This window comes from Littorina saxatilis, linkage group LG13 (genome assembly GCF_037325665.1).
Source record: "Littorina saxatilis isolate snail1 linkage group LG13, US_GU_Lsax_2.0, whole genome shotgun sequence".
Lineage (NCBI taxonomy): Eukaryota > Metazoa > Mollusca > Gastropoda > Littorinimorpha > Littorinidae > Littorina > Littorina saxatilis.
The window spans coordinates 37,221,522-37,236,772 of NC_090257.1; the positions used below are offsets into that span (position 1 = coordinate 37,221,522).

The 15,251-nt window shown below is 45.1% G+C and overlaps 1 protein-coding gene across 2 annotated transcripts in view; it reads right to left on the minus strand.

Annotated features, from left to right (window-relative positions):
• Nucleotides 1-15,251, minus strand: part of LOC138945640 (sodium leak channel NALCN-like) — an 85,280-nt gene that overhangs the window by 24,819 nt on the left and 45,210 nt on the right. For both annotated transcript variants that reach the window (XM_070317115.1, XM_070317114.1), the window contains exons 23-27: nt 14,319-14,450; nt 12,334-12,501; nt 11,466-11,570; nt 10,758-10,858; nt 8,668-8,788 (exon numbers count right to left, since the gene is read on the minus strand). In XM_070317115.1, coding sequence (XP_070173216.1) covers nt 8,668-8,788; nt 10,758-10,858; nt 11,466-11,570; nt 12,334-12,501; nt 14,319-14,450 — 627 coding nt within the window. The remainder of the gene's footprint in view (nt 1-8,667; nt 8,789-10,757; nt 10,859-11,465; nt 11,571-12,333; nt 12,502-14,318; nt 14,451-15,251) is intronic.

Consider the following 15,251-nt stretch of genomic DNA (forward strand, 5'->3'; position numbering starts at 1 on the left):
GAAGCAGCTTCGGATATTCCCGTTCCGACATTACTATTTTTAGAAGGTCACCGTAGTGTCCAGAACGCTTTCCATGCAGCCGTAAGTTGTCCTCACTGTAAAAGTGCAAAGGTCGAATAAATTTTTAGCCACGCGAAAAATGTATTTTTTACAAGTAAAATGACTATTTCTAAGAATACTCACCTCAATTTAACTAATAGGAGTTACCTTACTTACGAGTGCTAGACTGAGAAGCGTCCTATGTTACCAGTACTAGACTGTAAACAAGGTCGCTAACTCTAGATTTCCGTCGGTATACCATTTAGGGGAGTAGTCTCCCTTTGTCGGTAGTACCTCTCTGCGCATGTGCCAATGCCCATAATCCCCAGTTTCAATTCGAAGCTATTAAGTCAATAGCGGGGTTGGTGGGAGGGTCTCTGGTTAAATTGAGGTGAGTATTCTTAGAAATAGTCATTTTACTTGTAAAAAATACATATTTCTTTCGAATACATCACCTCAATTTAACTAATAGGAGAATAGATAACAGGCTGGAGGGTTGACTTTCGATCGGTAATCTAGTGTCACCTCACCCGACTCAGCCCATTTGTCCGGAATCCCCCCTGTAAAATCGGGGGAAGAAAAGGATAGATCATCGGACTGAGAAGCAAGAAATCCTGAGTCGGGCGAGTGGCAAGTTGCATTGTTGCCACTGTGTCAACTTGCTCCAGAAAGGGACAATCGAAAGAAAGTCCCACCTGTCAATGTAGAGCTGGTTTCTACTCGATGGTCGTTACTATTCCTCTGATCACTTGTCTTTATCAATGTTGGGTTATGGTTATGACTTGCCATTATGCGCCTTGAGCGACCCAACTCCCCAGCAACGTAAAGTTCTGCAGGCGGATCAGGTGAACGACCTAAAAGATGAGGAATGGTCAGAGGGAACAATTCCTCTAATACCTTGAACTTATCACCAAGGTGCGTCTCTGCGACTGATCCTCCATTTAAGGGAGATTGACAGAGTTTCCAGAGATCCTGTAGAATTCTGGTCTGAGGCACCACTTTCCATGGCAAACAATTGTGTCAGTCGCATGAATGAATATATATATCCTCTCTGAATTTACCTCTCTAATGAGGATGGTAGGCACAGATACCAGTGTAAATTCAGGCTGACTTAGCTGTTCCTCCTGCGTGACAGGAAGTAAGCGCAAGTGCGCTCAGCAGTACGGTCACTGTCTGCACCTTTCCTGTGCTGTCTCAACGCATGTGGGGGCTATAAGCCTACCCTTAATGGTTATAGGTACCATTTGTCCTAGAATAGCCAGTGAAAGACAGCCAGCTGTATTGCCTTTACCCAAGGGGAAAACCTGCTTCTTACTTTGAAATTCCACACTTATAGCGTGAGGGGGTCCCCAGTGACCATGGGCATCTCTGAGCCCTAATTGACTGAATGACCGCTCTTGTCTTACTCAAGAGGGTGCCATGCCTGGCATGCAACTCACTGAGAGGTCCCATTTGTGATTTCAGCAGGACCGTTTTCTGGCTTGATCAGCCAGGTCCTTGATCTAGGTTTTCTGTAAACATGGTTGTAGGTGGCATCTGCTGGGTTGTCTGCCCAGCATAGGTTTTGTGGGTTCTGGGACACTCCAGATTTCTGTAGAGCTCACAAGTTCTTAGATGACTATGCAGTGATGTTCTCCGGCCTATGGCCGAAGGTGCACTATCTTGGGCTGATGCAAAGTTCTGCCCCCTGGTAGTTGAACTCACAAAGGTGTCTTATGTTGTGATCTCAGTAGTACTTCTGCCTAGATCACCCAAGTCCATATCTGGATTTTCAGTAGGCGTGGCTGCGGGCGGCAAGTGTTGCATTGTCTGACCAGCATAGCTTTGTGAGCTCTGGGGCACTTCAGCTGTTTGTGGAGCTGAGCTCTAGGGTGACTATGCAGAGTTGTTTTCAGGCCCCTGCCTGAGGCAGGAGGTGTACTCTCTTGGTCTGATGCATAGTTCTGACTTGACAAAGGTCTTAGTCAACACCCGAGTTGCCACGTTTCTCGCCCAAAAACGACGCGTAGCCGTAGACTGGGAGTGAGTGAGATAGGCTGGTGTGGTATTCCTGGCTCCAGCTAGGATCTCACTGTGTCTCTACCTCAGGCTCTTCGAGCGAGGGAGAAAAGGCTGGTGTGGTATTCCTGGCTCCAGCTAGGATCTCACTGTGTCTCTACCTCAAGCTCTTAGAGTGACACAACTTATACTCACCCAATAACCTTGTGTCACCGTAGACTGGGAGCGAGGGAGATAGCCTTGTGTGTGGTATTCCTAGCTCCTGCTAGGATCTCACTGTGTCTCTTTCCTCCAGCTCCTTTAGCTTTTGAGTCCAGGCATCTGAGAGTCTACATATGGATGGGATGGACACATTCACCCACTGTCAAAGGTATTGCCGCACTCAGTATGCCTTTCGGGGGATGAATACCTCTAGGTCTTATCTCTGTGGTCCAGGGATCTTAGAGCGCCAGTTGTAAGAGGCAAACGAAGCTTGTCCAATTCAAGGTTCGGTTGGAAGGGGTGGCTGAGCCTTCCCAAATCCAAGTGTGTCTGTGGCCGTACCCAATACCCCTAAAGGTAGAGGAAGCTCTTCTTGTTCCAGGAAAATTTGACTCAATGATGGAGGGACGTATGGTTTACCCAGTCCAAGATGTCTGGCAGCACTAATCAATCCGCATGGGCTGAGAGGTCCTCCTTGATCTATGAAATCTGGCCCATGGATCTCATAGTGCGGATGGCTGGTCAGACCTCAGACTATCTCTCAGTGTCCTTCCTGGAAAGTCCATGGAAAAACGGGCGGAGTCACCTCGGGAGACATTCCCTCTTTAGTCAAGTCTGTCCGTCTCTGAAGCATGACGTAGGTTGAGTGCTGTCCCTGTTGAAGGGTTTTGCCTTGACTTGGTTTGTTTGTTTGCTTAACGCCCAGCCGACCACGAAGCGCCATATCAGGGCGGTTCTTGACTTGGTCCAAGGATGATAACCATGAGGTTTTGTAGCCTAAGGACTGCCTGACCCTGGGGTAGGTTGTCTTCCAAAAGCTGCTGATCATCTCAGGGGCACCTGCCCAGTGATCTTAAACGGCCCATCCCTTCTCTAGGACGTCGTCTCTCCTGTTGATGCTTCTGCCAGAGTTGTTACCATTATCAGTCGAGATGTGACCTGTTACAGGTGTCGGACATCCTCTGTTGAGTGTCGACTGTACAATCTGACATTTCTATCATCATCCCCTGGCTGATGCGGGTGTCAGATGACATTCAGGAAGAAGGGGCAACTCTTACAAGTTGTTACGCTGAGTCCGTCCACAGGTCATGAAAGCATTCTGTACTTGACGATCTCAGAGCACTTCTTCCCCCGTCTCTGCGTTATCTCCAACAGCTCCCCGCCTTGTGATGTAGCCTGAACATGCTCACCCGTGTTGCCCGACACTTGTATGGCAAGATTCTTGGGCCTGTTACCCTGTTGAACAAGCTCCACTCCAAGAGTGAGTGATCTTCAGAGTCGTTTCCTCAGGCAAATGTCTTGAGACACTTTGATTCCTCTTATCTTGGTACGCAGTGTCTGTCTTGTAGCTGTGTATCCGAAGGAGACATCTAGACTTCAAGAGCTTGCAGTATGCATGGAAACTGATGTGACTACTATACCCTGTTCAGTTGTCCACCGCTGTTTGACTGGTGATCTGTATGCAGATTGCAGGTGCCATCTTGTTACTGGTAGGGCGGCTCCCAGGTGTGAAGGTTGTAGCCTCTAACCATTAGCTCTCCATTCCAGGTGATGAAGATAACTAGGAGGCTCTAGGCATTCTCCTCACACTCCCAGACTTCTGTGTAGCCGGGCACTGCTGAATATGGTCAGGCGTGAAGTGTTGGTCTAGTTCCAAGAGCGTTAAACATTAGGTCTTCCTCAGTCCGTCAGGAGGTGGTAGACAGGCAATGGGGGGCGGGAGCTGTCCTTCCGGTGCTGAAGCATCGCTACAGGCAGTTTGCAGCACTGAATACTGGTAGTCAAAATGCATGAAGCCACCATCATGATGGGGAACCCTGGCAAAGATAATGGTGGGAGGGGCCCAGTCCTGTCAACAGCCGTGTTTCGGGGTCACCTCAAGGGAGAGGTAGCAGACGAGGCTGTAGCTACCTCAGGGAGATTCTACTCATGTTACGCCCAGTGGACGTCTTGCCTGACAGCTGGAGGGTCTGTCATAAGCTGTCGCAACGATCCTGGGAGTTATCAGGGCGAAAAGGAAGCCTGTCTCTTCCTGTGCTTACTGGAGGTATTCCCCCAGAGCGCCCGACATTGTCTGTTTGGTAATGTCTACGTATATATAAATACATGTCAATATGACTTAATTCCCCCTCGTACTGATAACGGCATGGATGTGCCAAGAGTTTATCCAGTACCTTTCTCATGAGAGTAGCCGCTCTGTCTAGGAGGCATAGTTAAGTGTGTGTTGTAACAACATCCGTTTAGCAAATATGTTATATTTTCCATGATATGAAATGATAAACATTGTATCCCTTGTATGAACCTGACTAGAGCCAGTGTTATTTAAGGGCGGCCTCTTATTGTTAGGTCCTGTTGTCTACTTCTGAGAACCTAGTCGTAGGATTAGGTGACAACAGTAGAGATGTGGCCTTGTTAAAGGTCAACGGCTTAGGTTTTGCCTACGAACCAGGAATAAGTAGAGGCATGACAACATTATAGGAAGCTCCCCTGTGAGTATTATTCAGAGCCTTGCTCGATCTTGCATGTTGTGAAAACTCAGCTGAGTGTAATACTCATGTGTTAACAACCAAGTTTATTCATGCCCCTAAGGCATGGTTTCAACTGTATATTATTCATAACATGTCATTCAAGTGTAATGTACATCAATTGTGCACTGGAACAGAACATAAGTATATATGTGTGCCTGTTCTCCTGGCACTGTGGTATCAACAGATTTTAGCTGAGTGTAAATCTCAAAGTGTAAACACTTGAGTTTATCCATAAGTTAAATCTTTTACCACTCAGATAGCTGATTTAAACACTCCATGAAAATGGAATTTGTAACAACATCAACTGACTTCTTTGATACCCTTTGCCAAGAATAAAAGGATTATATCCCAATAAAGATGTCCCATCTGTGTTTGCATATGTTCTGCGCGAACTTAGAATCCGGTTTCATTCTAGAATGGACCGGGTCCAGGTTGGAATTCTAACCCTGCGCAAGTACAGTGGTGCCATTCTAGAATGAAACCCTTGAATAAAGGGGGCCGTAATGTTTGTAGGTAAGACAGAGTTGTCTTCCCTTGAATTATCTCCACCTGCACCTTCCCTTTGATAAAATGGGGCTGATTTGTCTACCCCTGAAAAAAATCCTTTGGCGATCTTGTCAAGAAAGTTGACACTCCTGAGTACGCAATAAACAAAGGCAGACCATAGCAAGGGGGACTATCAGGGCGGTATTGTTTGCAGGGCAGTTGTTTTTGTGATGAGAGCCGGTTGCGGCCGCTTGCAATGTCAGCGCTGTCTCCCTCTCGGAAATGTCCGGTTTTTTGACAATTTTGTTGACAGACAGACAGACAGACGGTCAGACCGACTAACCGACAGACAGACCAACAGAAGGACAGAGTGAGTTATAGAGCTGTTGTCACAGGTTTAAAAAAAAGTTGACATTATATCTTCACAATTCAGAAGACCAACTTCATGTATATGAATAAGATTAAAAGTTACAAGCGAGATCGGCAAAACACTGTCAGTCCGGAAATTTCCGTTCGTAGCGATCAGTGCTGAGTGTCTCTCAAAATCGTAATCACTTTCAGAACATCACAATCCCAATTCACGATGTCTTTGAGTAAAGTGTAAAAAACCCGAGAAAAAACCCAACCAAACACACAAAAAACAAAAACAAACAGAAAATCCACATTTGTGGCTTTGGCTGTGTGATAGTCTAACTGAAATGACTATTCCAACTTGGACCCAAATTCCAACCTTGCGCACGGCCGATTCTAGAATGGACCAGCAACAAGGGTTTCATTCTAGAATGGCACCCCTGTACTTGCGCAGGGTTAGAATTCCAACCTGGACCCGGTCCATTCTAGAATGAAACCGGATTCTAAGTTCGCGCAGAACATATGCACGCATACAAGTTTACAAGTTAATCAAGTTAAGTTGGCAAGGAAAGTATTCTTTATCCAATTTGAAGAAGTACCACCACGTGGTCTCTGTGAGTCCACCATGATCATCTGATAAAAATACCAAAACCATAATCTGCCAACCGCAGAAAACATCGTTTCCCAGAAACATAGGAGAGAGAATTACTTGCCTTTCTCTGAGAGTAAAGGAAGTTCCCTCCGTAATATTCCCGGAGGCGCATATCTCAATCTCAGTGTTTGGTTTTCTTTCCAAGCGGGCGAGGTTTGTTGTTGTTATTCTTCGATACAACCCGCTTTCAGTTCTATCAGCGTTCAAGCGTACTGCGGTCCGTATCTACGCTGCCCGCAAAAGTCATCGCAGTTTGTAATGACCGAAGTATTCATACGCCATATGTAACATTCGCGGGCGCTCTGTGCCTTCAGTTCAATCAGCGTTCAAGCGTACTGCGTTCCGTATCTAAGCTGCCCGCAAAAGTCATCGCAGTTTGTAATGACAGAAGTATTCATACGCCGTATGTAACCTTCGCGGGCGCTCGGTACTTTGTACACCTAAAAATTCGGATCAGAAATGCGCTTCCGGTCGGGATAACGCGCATGGTAAACATCGCTGTAGTCGATAAAAAGCTGTTAAAACGCAAAAAACTTCCGGGTAATTTCGAAGTTGAAGGTCTTGTTCGTATTCCTACATTGATGTGTAGGGTGACCTGCCGTTGCTTTCCATTGAAAGCGGCAAGGTAAGTTATCGTTCGCGGAGTTCTATTGCGCCAATGAAACCGGTCCAACCGCTGTAAATATCTGTTCGACATTCGTAACGACTGAGTAAAGAATAGTTGTCGTTCAATTGCATGTTCACTAGTTAAAAAAGACAAGTAACGGAGCCTGTTAGGCTCTGTGTGTCAACAAGGTATCATTGATGATTGAAGTACCTTCTACTTATGACCAAGTAACTTTGTTACATTTTTAAGCCGTTTCACTTTCATTTTCACGGTTCGTTACGTTGTTCAACTTGATGAATCATTGAATGTATACGGGCGTAGTAATCGCCCTTAAAAAGGAAAGCCCAAACCGTGATTGAAGGTGAATGTTGTAGTTCCTGTGAAGGAAGTCTTCTTAGACGGGAAAGGTCTAAATACACGTCTAGCTCCCCGTAGCAAGAAATTGAAACTGGGGATTATGGGCATTGGCACATGCGCAGAGAGGTACTACCGACAAAGGGAGACTACTCCCCTAAATGGTATACCGACGGAAATCTAGAGTTAGCGACCTTGTTTACAGTCTAGTACTGGTAACATAGGACGCTTCTCAGTCTAGCACTCGTAAGTAAGGTAACTCCTATTAGTTAAATTGAGGTGATGTATTCGAAAGAAATATACACTGTCATCTATCTCTATATATTTATACGATATATATATACGGCTTCTGTGTGTGTGTGTGTGTGTGTGTGTTTGTGTGTGTGTGTGTGGAAAACACCTGTGGATTCTAGAGTTCTGTTTGTGATGTGGTCTGGCTGCTTTTGCTGTGTCGGTATGTTCTGACCTTCCTCTGAGAAGCCATAACAGACTAAAAAGGGCTTAGAGATAAGCTCTAAATGTCTCATTCCTGTGTGAGTGGACTTCGCCTCCAAAGGTGATTATGGTGTTTCGGCACTCGATTACATTCGGCGTCGTCAACATGAATGGGACTCGACATGATATGATCAGGAATGGCATTATGGTCACTGAATCATTTTCGTGCTGTTCCCATTCCACGAATCTGGGAGGGACCTAAGCTTGGCGGATCCATGGTTCGGTTCATTCAAACGGGGGGCGGGTGTGACAGGGAGACTACCGCCGCCCTTCACAGCAGACTCTGCAGAGTTGTGCGCCTTAGAAGTTGTGAGATATTTATAGCTCTTTATAGCTCGCAAAGCAACACCTGTGGATTGTAGAGTTCTGTTTGTGATATCGTAAATATTCTGCATCAAATTTGGTGGGCATATTCAGGTGGACCCCGGGCACAAACTGGTGGATAAAAACCGGCGAAGCCGGGTATTCCTCTAGTACTAACATATGTATGCAAGTGCACACACACACACACACACACATTTACACACATACACACAAATGCACACACACACATAATAAATAATTATGCTCGCACGCATGCTCACACACACACGCACACACACACACTTTTCTGTGCTCTGAGACAGAAAAACAGACAGGCAGACAGAGGCACACACTTGCACAGACACAAACAGGCAAACAGAACCGACAGACAGACATATGCACACAAGCTAGTGTGCACACACACTTTCAGAGGCACATGGATGCGCAAAAGCTCACATATTCTCTTTCTCTGCAAAGGCACATAGATGCGCACGCACACACAATAAACACATCCTCGCTCTCTTGATCACACACACTTCTTAAACCTTGCTTAGGACTTCCACAAAATCCTTTTCAAAACTTCAGGACGATATCTATTCCAGGCAACATTTTCCTCACGGAAAAAACCCCCAAGAAAATAGAAAAAAACTCACAGCTCCAACTCTACTGATGATGACATCTCTGACTTCCAGCCATCCTTCCAGCGACAGCACTTCAAACAGAGCCAGCATTGCATTCTGGATGTTGTCAAAGTTGAAGTTGCGTGGGTTTGCCCTGCAATGTACCAAATCTGACATGAAAACCCCCGGTTGCGCTCTGTCACCTACAATGTTCTAAGCCCTTTTCTTCTTCTTCTGCTGCGTTTGTGGGCTGAAACTCCCATGTACACTCGTGTTTTTGCACGAATGGAATTTTACGTGTATGACAGTTTTTACCCCGCCATTTAGGCAGCCATACGCCGCTTTCGGAGGAAGCATGCTGGGTATTTTTGTGTTTCTATAACCCACCGAACTCTGACATGGATTACAGGATCTTTACCGTGCGCACTTGGTCTTGTGCTTGCATGTACACTTGAAGGGAGATAAGCCACTAGCAGGTCTGCACAGAAGTTCACCTGGGAGATCGGAAAAATCTCCACACTTAACCCACCAGGCGGCCGCGGCCGGGATTCGAACCCTCGACCTTCCGATTAAGAGGCCGACGTCTTACCACCCCGCCACAGCGCCCTTCAATGTTGTAAGCCTTTTTCATGTCATTGACTGTGCAGAAAATCACCATGTTTATTTCTTCTTCTGTGGATTTGCCCTGGCGTGGGTCAGTTCCAACATAACAAGAGGCGAAGCCATCAAGGCTCACGTAAGAAATCGACAAACAGTAACACAAACTCAATCACTCCGTCACACATACACACACACACACACACACACACACACACACACACACACACACACACACACACACACACACACACAGAAAGAGCATAGGTGAAACTGTGCAAGAAAGCGAGACACTAGATCTAGATCTGTCTGTCTGCATGTAGCCTACTTACAGGGACACGACTGCCAACAGAGTCTCGGCCCGCTCAAAATAATAATGACCGAGACTTTCAGTACTTCCTTCGCGTGACGTCTAACCCTCTTACGTCATAATGTGACGTCAATGTAATGTGACGTCTTCAAATGTTAGAGTTTCTACCACAGACATACACACGCACAAACACACACACACACACACACACACACACACACACACACGCACGCACAGACAGACAAAGTTACGCTCGCATAGGCTACACTTACGTGAGCCAAAAACACTATGCTACGTTCTGTGGTCTGTGTAATGTTTTACTGCCCATTTTCTTCTTCTTCTCATTCTGAATCATGAACTGGGTCCTTTTGGACGTTTTAAATTTAAGTTCAGATTTTAATTTCATTGACCATGGATAATTTAGTTGCCATTCTTTTCTTCTTCTGTGGATTCGCCCTTCACTGTATCATGCAGTTCTGACATGAAAACACTGGGCTACGTTCTGTCAGCTCCAATGTTCCGACCCACTTTCACTTCAAGGATCATGCACAGTCCCAATTTGTATTTCCTCTTCAGTGGATTTTCCATTCACAGTGTCTATCAGTTCTGACAAGCATATTCATTGGACAGAATAGATACCAAACAGCTTTGTAACATGGATATACTAACTAATAGCCCCTAACATGCAAATACAGTGGAACTAATCTTTTAAAACCTCCAAACATTTGAGAAAATCGGGTCTCAACAAAGGAGAGTCTTAAATTGGGATAATTTATTGAGATTATGATTTTTCTGTTTGTTTGTTTGTTTGCTTAACGCCCAGCCGACCACGAAGGACCATATCAGGGCGGTGCTGCTTTGACATATAACGTGCGCCACACACAAGACAGAAGTCGCAGCACAGGCTTCATGTCTCACCCAGTCACATTATTCTGACACCGGACCAACCAGTCCTAGCACTAACCCCATAATGCCAGACGCCAGGCGGAGCAGCCACTAGATTGCCAATTTTAAAGTCTTAGGTATGACCCGGCCGGGGTTCGAACCCACGACCTCCCGATCACAGGGCGGACGCCTTACCACTAGGCCAACCGTGCCGGTCTATTGAGATTATGAACAGAAAGTAAAAAAAAACAGGGTCTTAAAAGGGAGGGAGTGTTAAATTGGGGGGTCTTCCAAGGGTTCCACTGTACGCAAAGAAGGCGAGAAAGCTTACCACACTCTGGGGACCCAAAATCCTGGGATTTCGGAATCGTTTTTTGCCAGCGCCATTCTGGAGATGAGAACTCGACTGAAGAAGATTCCCGTGCATTCCTCCTGCAAGCAGTGAATTAGGATCATTTTGAGCTTCTGTTATTTGTTTTTAAAATCATTTTTAGCTTCTGTTATTTGTAATCTTTCTCCTTTCAGAAGGTGTGGGTAGGCATACCAGGAAGGAACAGTGGGAGAAACAGAAGACAGCAGGAGTCTTACATATCATGAATTCTGAAATATCATTCATTAATTTACTAAGATAAAAGCGGTAATAATAATACTGCGCACACCATCTTTCAATGATTGAAAATCAATTGGGGATATTTGTGGAATGTTTCAATACTGACAATACGAAACATTCATAGTACTTCGACCAAAAGGTCATTTTAGTGAAGAAAAAATCAGCCAGATAAGTTTTCGTTATTAATTGTTTGTCTGTGCACTTAAAAGACCGTTGGGTCGATATATTTGTGAATGTATTGTTTTGTCAATAACAAATGTTCCAACTACCTACCTTTCTTGTTTTTTGATTGTGAACTAACAGAAGAAAAAAACACGAAAAAAAAACCCCATTAGCTTTGGCATTCCTTGCCTATTCTCAGGAGTTTGCAGCAGCAAAATGAGTCTACCAATGAGTCGATCAACCATGACATGATGACATATAGGTTACCTTTGAAGCAATGCTGGCGTCATTGCAACGAGCAAGTTTCCCTCCCAACAGGTGAACTCCGCATATAGCAAAGGTGAACATCAACACTATCAGCAGTACTGATACCTGAAAAGAGGACGAGAAAAAAACACTTTTGTCCTGTATCTATGAACGGTATAAACAATTTACAGTGAAACCTCTCTCAAAAATTTGGACAAAATTAGGTCTTAAAACACAGGGAGTCTCAAAATAGAGGTACATTTACAGACTTTCTTCGTCTTCGTCGTTCATGGGCTTAGACTCCCACGTTCACTCATGGTTTTAGCACGAGTGGATTTGTACGTGTATGACCGTTTTTACCCCGCCATTCAGGCAGCATACGCCGATTTCGGGGGAGGCATGCTGGGTATTTTCGTGTTTCTATAACCCACCGAACTCTGACATGGATTACAGGATCTTTTCCGTGCGCACTTGGTCTTGTGCTTGCGTGTACACACGAAGGGGGTTAAGTCACTAGCAGGTCTGCACATAAGTTGACCTGGGAGATCGGAAAAATCTCCACTCTTAACCCACCAGGCGGCAGCGACCGGGATTCGAACTCCCGACCTCCCGATTAGGAGGCCGACGTCTTACCACTGCGCCACTTCGCCCGTCTCATTTACAGACTTAATGAATACCTTTTTTGGGGGTGAAAAATTGGTTTTAAAAGAGATGGCGGTTAAAAACAGAGGGTCCTTTAACAGAGGTTTCACTGTACTAGTCAAGACAAAATACTATCTGAGATATATATCATGAGAATTTGTGCACAATCATCTGCACAAAGTAATCAAAATAACACACCTTGATTTCACAGCAAAGGTCAAGCTTTACACTCAGTGGCCAAACTCACCAGCAGAATTTCCTTGAATCCTCTGACCAGCTCGAAGACGACTTTCCTCATGTGAGGCACCAGGCTGTAGATCCTGAGCGGTCTCAAACATCTCAGGATCATCAGGATCTGCTCTGGAGATGATGCCTCCACTGCTCTCGGCATGATCAGCAGGAACATCACACTCACCTGGGAAAAAATGTACGAAAGCATTTATGTTTGTCCTACCTTCAGATAATAAAGTTATCATGAATTGAATTGAATCGAAAAAAAAGTCACAAAAGAAAATTGGGAGCGAGTTATAGAGGTTGCAACAGAGCATTTGGAAGTCTTCCTTAAGCCCCGTTTAAGGTTCGTTATCACAGCGATTGATTCGAAAAAAGTTTACACTTTCAATATATGGGTCCCTTCCACAGAGCTATTTCTTGAGATATTCGAGCAATTATATCAAACTGAATTTAAACTGAATTTCATAGGATGCTATAGCTTCAACATAGTCTCAAACCAAATTTCCTTGTGTTGATGTGGGGACGATTCGGAGTCTTAATACAGCAGACTTCCACTAACTCGCAGTCTTTGGGGTCCAAAGATTTTTGATCCCGATATATCCGATTCGCGATGCAGTTTAGGGTCCAATTAAAGGGAAGAAACCGCGTTCTTTTCTGAGTCAGAGAAAAACACAGTTATTTCCCTTGTTGGTCACAAAAAGCCTGTGAGCGTCATGTTGGCGTGTGTGCGTTTGCCGTGTGAGTGCGTGTGTGTGTGTGAGCGTGCATGTGCATGCGTGTGTGTGTGTTTTTGTGCGTGCGTGCGTGTGTGTGTGTATGCGCGTGCACACGCACGCCTGGCATGTGGTTGTGCTACAATGTTCATGACTTTTGTGTATGTGTTACTGCGTTTCTCGCAAGTGTGACGCTTCTGTTGGCAACTAAGTTCTCAAAAGATTAACTGCGATGACACGTTTTCTTTTATCAGCAGATGACGATTTCTTTTCTTTTTTCTCCGACTCATTTGTCGTCACAAACAGACACAGACGTATGCTGCCACCTGTTATAACGCAAGAAGCTGAAGCACTTTATGGCGCCTGTAGAAAATCCGGGGCGTCTAGCTGAGATCGCGATTAGCGGGACTCGAGTGTTAAATCGCATGCCTGACTAGATTGCAGAAGACTGAAGCGCAGTTTAAGCACTTGATTCGCGCCTTGATTGGCGCCTGTGGCCACCCGGACTGTCTAGCAGAGATCGCAATTAGCTGGACTCGAGTGTTCAACTTGCACGCCTGACTGGCCATACTGACTGGTCAGACACTTAACCTCTATAGGCACATGGCCAATTTGACGATACCGATCGTGGCATGAAAGTTCTTGACTGAGTGGGGCACGTGCGCGTGAAAGGTTTGTTTTTCTTTTGTTCGCAGGTCTCGATCAACCCGTAATGTACACAACCTGAAAACACACACGTAGAACACTATTTGGAGAGACTGAGGGAGAGAAAGAGAGAGAGACTGAAAAGATGAAATGACAATTTACTGCATGATGTAAGGCCATCGGACCCAGAGAGAGATAGTGTGGTTATGATAGAACATTTTTTCATGATCTGTACTATTTTTTGGCCTTTACGTGACTAATTTTGTTTAAAAAAAATAAAAAAAAATTATTTTTTTTAAAAAAGGTCGGTCCTGTTTTTTTCGGGGTCCAAGAGGTCTCCGCGATATAGCCGAATTCGCGATTTAGTGGACCGCGAGTTAGTGGAAGTCTGCGGTAGTACATGCAGCGTGTGTGCATGTGTTTGTGCGCTTGCGACCTGTACTCTCAGTCTCTGCAGTTTTCATAACAAATCAGTGCTACTGAAATGACCCTTTACAGAAGGATAAGAAGCCCCCCCCCCCCCCCCCCCCCCCCAGTTACAGCCAGCTCTCTGCATGCGGTTTATGATAAGCTTCAGGACTCAATTGTTTGTTTACTTGTTTGTTGAGATAACATCTTTGTGAGATAACAATTAACTTACTCCATAGATGAAAAGGTCAAGGACACCGCTGAAGTCATTGACGACGGCCTTGGGCGTGAAAAAGAGACCGTTAGCCAGAACCTTCAGTGACATTTCGATAGTCATGCACATCACAAATGCATACTCTGCAATCTGAAACAAAAGAACAAGGTAACATTCAGATCAGTCATCAAAGATTCAGCTTGTAACTTTCCCAGAGTAACAGACATTGAAAATGTTTGCAAAGTTTAAAAAAGTTTCAGTCAATATTACATACATACACACACACAAGCTCTCTCTCTCCCACACATGTGCATGCACACATATACACACACACGAACGCCCGCTTTTTATTGGCTGGAAATTGTGCGAGCCCTGTCCCCTTGACGTTGGAGAAGATTAACTTTCTTTGAAAAATCGGGTTTTTCCATTTTTGGCTCACGTAAGTGTAGCCTATGCGATCGTAACTTTGTCTGTCTGTGCGTGTGTGTGTGTGCGTGTGTGCGTGTGTATGTCTGTGGTAGAAACTTTAACATTTCGTCATTTGAAGACGTCACATTATGGCGTAAGAGGGTTAGACGTCACGCGAAGGAATTACTGAAAGTCTCGGTCATTTTGGCTCATTATTTTGAGCGGGCCGAGACTAGTTGGAAGGCACTATGGCGGAAAAGAGAGTTATCTTTTCATGTCTTGGCGTCTCAAATCTTATTAGTCAGAAAGCGCATGCACGTAGTCTCGACCAGCGCGTGGTGTGCTTCTTTCTGAGTACTTTACGTCACAAATTGTACTTTGCGTACTTGATGATGACGTAAGTTAATTGTATGTGTTCTATTTCGTTGACTGAGCACGGCCGGGACCAGTTGGCGTGAGCGCTGGAATTTCGAGTTTCATTCGACATGTCAATGCATCGCAGTATGAAATAATACAGGTAGGAGGTTAGTCGTTATCGACCAA